The 7,013-nt window shown below is 34.2% G+C and overlaps 1 protein-coding gene across 2 annotated transcripts in view; it reads left to right on the top strand.

Annotated features, from left to right (window-relative positions):
- Positions 1 to 3,677, top strand: part of LOC109546858 (putative fatty acyl-CoA reductase CG5065) — a 5,672-nt gene extending 1,995 nt beyond the window's left edge. The window contains exons 1-11 of one of the 2 annotated variants that reach the window (XM_019918004.2): positions 9 to 182; positions 238 to 356; positions 688 to 818; positions 871 to 1,028; positions 1,083 to 1,173; positions 1,313 to 1,465; positions 1,518 to 1,620; positions 1,674 to 1,866; positions 1,920 to 2,159; positions 2,225 to 2,494; positions 2,554 to 3,677. In XM_019918004.2, the coding sequence (XP_019773563.1) occupies positions 163 to 182; positions 238 to 356; positions 688 to 818; positions 871 to 1,028; positions 1,083 to 1,173; positions 1,313 to 1,465; positions 1,518 to 1,620; positions 1,674 to 1,866; positions 1,920 to 2,159; positions 2,225 to 2,494; positions 2,554 to 2,701 (1,626 nt within the window). In that variant the 5' untranslated portion in view covers positions 9 to 162 and the 3' untranslated portion in view covers positions 2,702 to 3,677. Of the gene's footprint in view, positions 1 to 8; positions 183 to 237; positions 357 to 687; positions 819 to 870; positions 1,029 to 1,082; positions 1,174 to 1,312; positions 1,466 to 1,517; positions 1,621 to 1,673; positions 1,867 to 1,919; positions 2,160 to 2,224; positions 2,495 to 2,553 lie in introns of those variants that run through there. The other variant, XM_019918005.2, reaches the window with a different exon arrangement.
- The last annotated feature ends 3,336 nt before the right edge of the window (positions 3,678 to 7,013 follow it).

Below are 7,013 nucleotides of genomic sequence, written 5' to 3'. Positions count from 1 at the left end.
ATTATTGGTTGTCCAAAAAACTACTTTGTCCACTAAAACTACCAAAATTCCTCGCAGTTTGCGAATATCTTAGGTATTTATGTACGCTCGCACTGCTACCGAGGTTAAAGCGCGAATCTCTAATAGAATATAAAATGTTAAATAAGCATTTGCATTTGTTCGATGCTGATGTGGCTTAACGGGTGAGGAGATTGTTGGGCGGACTAGGAAACTAATAGCATTTTTCCAAATTTTTAGTAATAATCCAGCTTCAAAAATGGGCGCTCGTCTAAGAAACCATTCCTATTTGTGCGATGATCAGAAGAACATATCAGACTTCTATGACCAAGCAAAAGTCTTCATTACAGGAGCGACAGGCAAGTGAAAATTAATGTAACGCGTATAAAAGATTTACATGGATCTCGTACTAAAGCAAAGAAAACAGTTACAAACTTTCATCTTTCAAACAGGATCGTAAATCTACAGTTCTCAATGGACATAAATGTAATCAATTGGGAATTTGTGTGATGAGCATATGTGAAAGTTAACTCTAGAATTAAATTGTAGAACATATGTGCGGCTGATGATCGCAATTAATGCAATAAATATGTTAAACGTATCTTAATATTTATAATTGGAGCTTCATAGCTAAAGACACTTTACAATTTTTATAAACTGTTCTTTGTTAAAATTTCCAATTGATCTTAGGCTTTGTTGGGAAGGCGCTAGTAGAAAAGTTGCTCAGGTCGTGCCCAAAAGTCGACGCCATCTTCATTTTAATGAGGCCGAAAAAAGGAATTCAGGTTGAACAGAGGCTGAAAGAACTGTTAAAAAATCCCGTAAATAACACAAAAAAATAACCGGTTTGTTTTATTAAGTGGAATCTTGTAGGTATTTAATAGAATACGAGATAAGGATCCTGATGCTTTCGAAAAGGTGAAAGTCATTCCGGGGGATGTGGCTCTTCCAAATCTAGGTCTATGTGAAGAGGACAGAAAATTCCTCGTTGATAATATCGACATTGTCTTTCATTCTGCTGCTACAGTGAAGTAGGTGGTTTTTAAGGTTTGGGAACGTAATCTGCATTTCTTCTGTGTTTGCAGGTTTAATGAAAATTTGAAAACCGCAGTGATTTTGAATACTTTAGGAACTAAGAAGATATTGGAGTTATGTCAAAACATGAAAAAGCTCAAGGTAATAAAAAACGGTATCTTTGTCTTCGGGAAACAGCCGAAACTAAAAAGTATTAATAAATGATAAACCACATTCTTCTTTTCAATATATAGATTCAAACATCAATTAGGAACTCATATGCTTTTAAATCAATTTCCAGAGCTGCGTTCATGTATCTACCGCTTTTTCAAATTCCGACAAGCGGGTAGTTGAAGAAAAGGTCTACAAGCCCACATACGACGCTCATGCTGTTATCAACTTGATTGAAAACCTTCCGGATGAAGTAGTGGAAAGCTTGTCGCCTAAGTTAATGGCAAGTTGTGAGCGGTTAAAAAAAAAACGTGCACGAACTTGAATAATTCTAGGACAAACATCCGAACACCTACACATTTGCCAAGGCCCTAGCTGAGCAACTGGTACTCGAATATTCGCATGAAATTCCAACTGCTATAGTACGACCATCTATTAGTAAGCACCAACGCCCCTTGAAGTTCTACGGAAACCCAACAGATTTTTTCCAGTTACAGCGGCTTGGAAAGAGCCTTACCCTGGATGGGTGGACAATTTGAGCGGAATCACCGGAATAGTCATGGAATGCGGAAGAGGCACCATAAAATCTATAATCTGCAATGAGCGATGTCGCATGGATTTAGTTCCGGTTGATATTGTGGTCAACACTTTGATAACCAGCGCTTGGCATACAGTGGCGCATAAGTAAGTAGCTGATTAATGCACTGCAGTTGAATAGTTTAAATGGGTTTTTCCAGATCAAACTCCCTGCGAGTGTATAACTGTACAAGTGGAAGATTGAACCCAGTAACTTGGAAACAATTTGGAGAATTCACTCACAAACACAGCTATCAGTGGCCAAGCAAGTACGTGACCTGGTATCCAGAGTTCAGCTACACTACCAACCGGACCGTCCATTCCATTTACACCACCCTGTATCATAACCTACCATCAGTACTTTTGGATGTGTTTTTATATTGCACGGGGAAAAAGACTATGTGAGTTAAAGTTGTGTTAAAACTGTTCAGCTAGTTGGTTAACTCCTCAACTTTAATCCGATCAGGATGCTGAAGTTGTCACGCAGATTGAACCAATCCTTAGAAGCTGGAAGCTTTTTCTCAACAAACGAGTGGGAGTTTGGCTCAGCCTCTTACAAAGAACTGATAGCAGCAGTTGAAGACGCAGGCGATGGTTCAGAGTTCTCGGTTGATCTCACTTTGGGCAAAGGCTTTGACTGGGAAACTTATGTGGGAGAGTTCCTGAAAGGAGTTAGGACGTACATTTTGAAAGACGACCTCATCAGTCTACCGGCAGCTAAAAAGAAGCTCCACAGGTATTTAATGTTTAACCACCCAGAAGAAATTGGAACTGAGGATCTTCGATTTTTCCTAGATTGTACTGGTTCAAACAGATCAGCCAGTCCTTGCCCTACATTGTGATTTTCCAAATGGCTCGCTACACTTTCCAAATGAAAATGTTGTCTCAGACCATCCAGAACTTGCCATGGAACGACACGATCAATACCACCAGTCTTCATTGAATTTGACTTGATAATTTTCAATAATGTTACTTTGCTTCAATCGTGTCCAATTGCGCTTTAATCCGCGACTATTTCTAACCAGAATATTTAAGTTATTTATTAATTATAGTATTAGCATTAGTAGATATTAGTATTTTACTGCGAAGATTCTTTGCAAGTGCTTGATGAAACAGGCATTTCTAATAAGATTCTAATAATGCAAGAACATGTTTCAGCAGTTTTGAGTGCAACTGCTAATTGATCTTGGTCGCTTGATTTTCGTTCTTATTTTATATGTTGAAAACATCTGAACGTAGAAGCTCAGGTGACTCCGTTTCTGTAAATGAACGCAAGACTTTTCATCAATAGTTAAATAAAACGAAGAAAAGTGGTTTTTCAAGTGATAACTCAGTCATAAATTCATGCCACAGGAATTGTGCTTTTCCCAAAAACAAAAAAATGTTACACAAGTATGATTCGCAGTTATGAAGAATTTTGTGCTTTTACTGCTTTGCAACTAATCTAACAATTAAAGTGCAAGTTTTTTGTAAATGTGACACTGGAATCCAGTTAAAATACATTTCTTTAGGTTAAGAGAAACCGAAATTGAGAAACTTGCCGAGCAGGGAAAACGAAATATATAGAGTGTTCGAACGAAATATATAGTTGTTTTGAAACTTATTTTTGTAATACTCATTGATGTCTATTGTAATGAAAACCGACTTAAAAAATATTGAAAATTGTTTTTGTGCCTGACTCGACTGGTATAGCGTGCTGTATATTTCATACTTTTCACATTTTCAAGTATTTACAGATTTAGTAATAATATACGTAATTTAGGATTGCATCACTCTTTTATAATAAAGGACAATAATAAAGGAGTTTTCTTTCATATATACGAACTGATCCACGTTATATAAACTGCTATGTCATGTTTTGCATGTATGATAATTTAGGATTGTATCAGTCTTTTATAATAAAGGACAATAATAAAGGAGTTTTCTTTCATATATACGAAGTGATCCACGTTATGTAAACTGCTATGTCCAAATTTGCCTAATTATCGAACTGAAAAATAACGTTTTTTTGTCCAACTGAGAGCATGCCAATCTTTCCAAAACTTAGCAATTTTTATTCTTAAGCCTTTATATAAACCCCCTAATTCCAGTAATAATACAGCCTGAGAGAAAATGAGTTGAGCTAGACTTAGAAATCAAATCGCCCGCACCAGTCAAAATTTATCCAGCTCTAAAATTAGGGCAAATTTGGCCCTGCAACCTTACTGGTCCATTCACGTAATTTAAGGACCGTGAATATGCAACATGTTGATAGATAAAATTAGATACAATGCAAGATAATCTCGAATGAATGAATGAATGAATAAATAAAATTAGTAAGTCTACTTAAGCGTCTGGGTGTATAAATCAATATGCACACTAATTAGGCCGATTAGAAAAATGCGTTTCAACGAGCTAACAGCTTTAATTAGATAATTGATTAATATTTGTCTGATTTCGTAAATTGTCTGGCTCGCCGAAAATTGTGCATCGTGTTGCCGGCAACTGGTACTTTCGGGCGCCGGGATGTTTCTATCTTATTAACGCTGTAAGTTCAGTCCATTATTGTTAAACAATAATGGACTGAACAGCAAATGTAAATTTAATGAATAACAGCAAATGTAAATTTTATATCTCCTGTTTCAGACAGCCGAGCAATGATCCAATAATGCTCAAGTGAAAAGGTAATGTTCTAATCATAAAGGTTTAATAATGACGTATTATTCTTCTATAGATAATGCCAGATAAACGAAATCTTATCACAGTTGGCGAAAGCTATTACTCAGTGAGGCGACTGCATTGTTACTTGTCGTTGTTAATATTTGTGCATTTTTCAAGGCAGTTTATATCAACAATTTCAGGCAATAGATTCATCTAACCAGGGTAAGTACCTTGATTTCAATTCAAAAACTCCCACTGCTTAACTTGTAAATTTTTCAAATCGCATACTTCTTTAAAGGAGTTTAAACAAAACAATTTAGTCCTTAAATTATATATACGTGTTAATTTAACGCCACATTTTTTTAGTGCTCTAATCGCCAGCACCATATTGAAAGTTGCTCTATTTCGATCAACTACTGATAGCATTATTCGTTGAATTCGTATGGAAACACCGCACAATATAAGGTTATAAGTTCAGTCAAAGTGCAGTTGCTTCTGGAAATCAATTATTAAAATTTTAATTATCATTATTGCCTATTAATGGGAACAAGTTCGTAACAACAAAGCAGCGCGCAACAGGAATTCTTTGTTAATGCCTAAAATCTCACAAATATATTCATGTATTATGGATACTTATCGATTTTTTTCCTGTAAACTCCTAAAGATATATATTTAAACAATTCAATTGAAGTGTTAAGTAATACTTGAATTCTACATATAAAATCGCTCATTTAAACAATTAGTGTCTGTCATATTAATCTGAAAATATCTGTTTATGATGTTACCAAATCCAGCAACAAATTCGCTAAATAATCCAAGGGTTAAAGTTGATGAATCGAAATAACAGCAACAATAAAATTTATATTAAGAGAATTGTATGATACGACAAGAATTACATAAATTGCAATTATAACGCGGAAATAGTCGATGCGATTAAGTTGAGCACATAAGAGCTGTTAAGCAAATTTGATATGGACTATTTCAGAAGTTATGTGGTTGATTAGTAATTCAGTTATCTAATTAACCGAGACTGAACCGAACTGCTGTTAAAGCCCAACTACACCAAAATAATAAACTTCTAGGAAACCGAATTAAATATTTTCTTAATAAAACGTTTTATTAGCTTATTGTTTCCGTTATCTCAAAGTTGAACACATGTAGGTAAGAATGATGTTCATTCGTACTTTATAATTTTTATTAAACATTTCGATATCAAACAAACTCCGGAAAAATCAGTGAACTCAAGTTATCGCCGTTACCTTTCCAACGTTATCAAAACAACGAAATTATTAGTACTTATACCATAACCTTGGATTATCGACTAAATCATCAATTTTCAGCGAATTTAAGTTATCGATAAAGCACGTTTATAGATAATTACTTGTATTAAATTCATATAGCCCACGTTAACTTTTAAAATTAGAACTAATGCTACCATAATAATCATAAATATTTTAGGGTTTACTGAAAAATTTTCCGTTTTTTAAAAAACTTTTTAGAACTGAAAAAATTAACGGAAATCAACCTGTCAAAGTTTCGGAATTAATTGCAAAGAAGTTTTTCCCTGGATTATACCAAAATTAAAGCGGTCATTAAAGTAAAGCTTCCACTAAAGGATGATGTAATCTGCAAGTTGACATCTCATCTAATTTTTGAAAAATTGCCTCTTGAACACTACAGTGCAAAAACTGCGCAAAGTAAAATGCTGCTCGCTCCGTAATTAATTCCAAAGAGGATTTTAGCTCGATTCTACCCAACTGTACACAATAATTAACATAAAGGGCGCTATACACCACAAAATGATATATCATCTTATTTTTGAAAAATTTACTCTTGAAAAATTTAGTTTAAAAACTGAGCAACGTTCCGGAAATTATTCCGAACAAGCTTTTCACTTGGTTTTGCCCAAATTAATAAAATAATTAAAATCAAGATTTTTCAAAGAGTTCTGGAACCCGCTACCTGATATATCAGCTCATTTTTGAGAAAAGGCCTGTTGAATAATGAAATACAAAACCCGACCCGAAAAAAAATTTTCTTCAAAGTTCTCGAATTAATTTCGAAGCAGACTTTTACTGGATTTTCCGCAAATTCTCACAATAATTGAACCTATACTTCCTTAAAAGCGCGCTAAACCGATAACTCAACCGGTTTTTGAAAAATATCCACTTGAAAAATATATTGCAAAATCAGCACGTACAAAAAAAACTTAAAAGTTCCGCAGTTCATTTCGAAGAATATTTTTAATGGATTTTGCCCCAATTCACACAATTAATAAAATAAAGCTTTATTTAATGCGGTTAGAAGTCGCAACCCAATGTATCAACTTATTTTTGAAAAATGACCTGCTGAAAAATTTATAACAAGATCCGCTCAAAGCAAAAAAATGTTCAATGTTCTGGAATTATGTGCAAAGCAGACTTTCGCTGGATTCTGCCCAAATTTACATCATAATTGGATTATTTCATATATTCATTATTCATCATAATTAATTAAAATTAATAATTGAATTGAATACTTTCTTTAAAGATCAGTAGAAGCCATAAGCCATTATCGCAACTGGCTTTTAATGAATTACTTTTTAGAAAAGTGTGCTCTCCATTTTTCAAATCATA

Source organism: Dendroctonus ponderosae, unplaced genomic scaffold (assembly GCF_020466585.1).
Source record: "Dendroctonus ponderosae isolate FM_Combo_2020 unplaced genomic scaffold, Dpon_F_20191213v2 Dpon_F_20191213_4, whole genome shotgun sequence".
Taxonomy (NCBI): domain Eukaryota; kingdom Metazoa; phylum Arthropoda; class Insecta; order Coleoptera; family Curculionidae; genus Dendroctonus; species Dendroctonus ponderosae.
The sequence above is the reverse complement of the archived record's forward strand: the minus strand, read 5'-3'. Positions and strand labels throughout refer to the sequence as shown.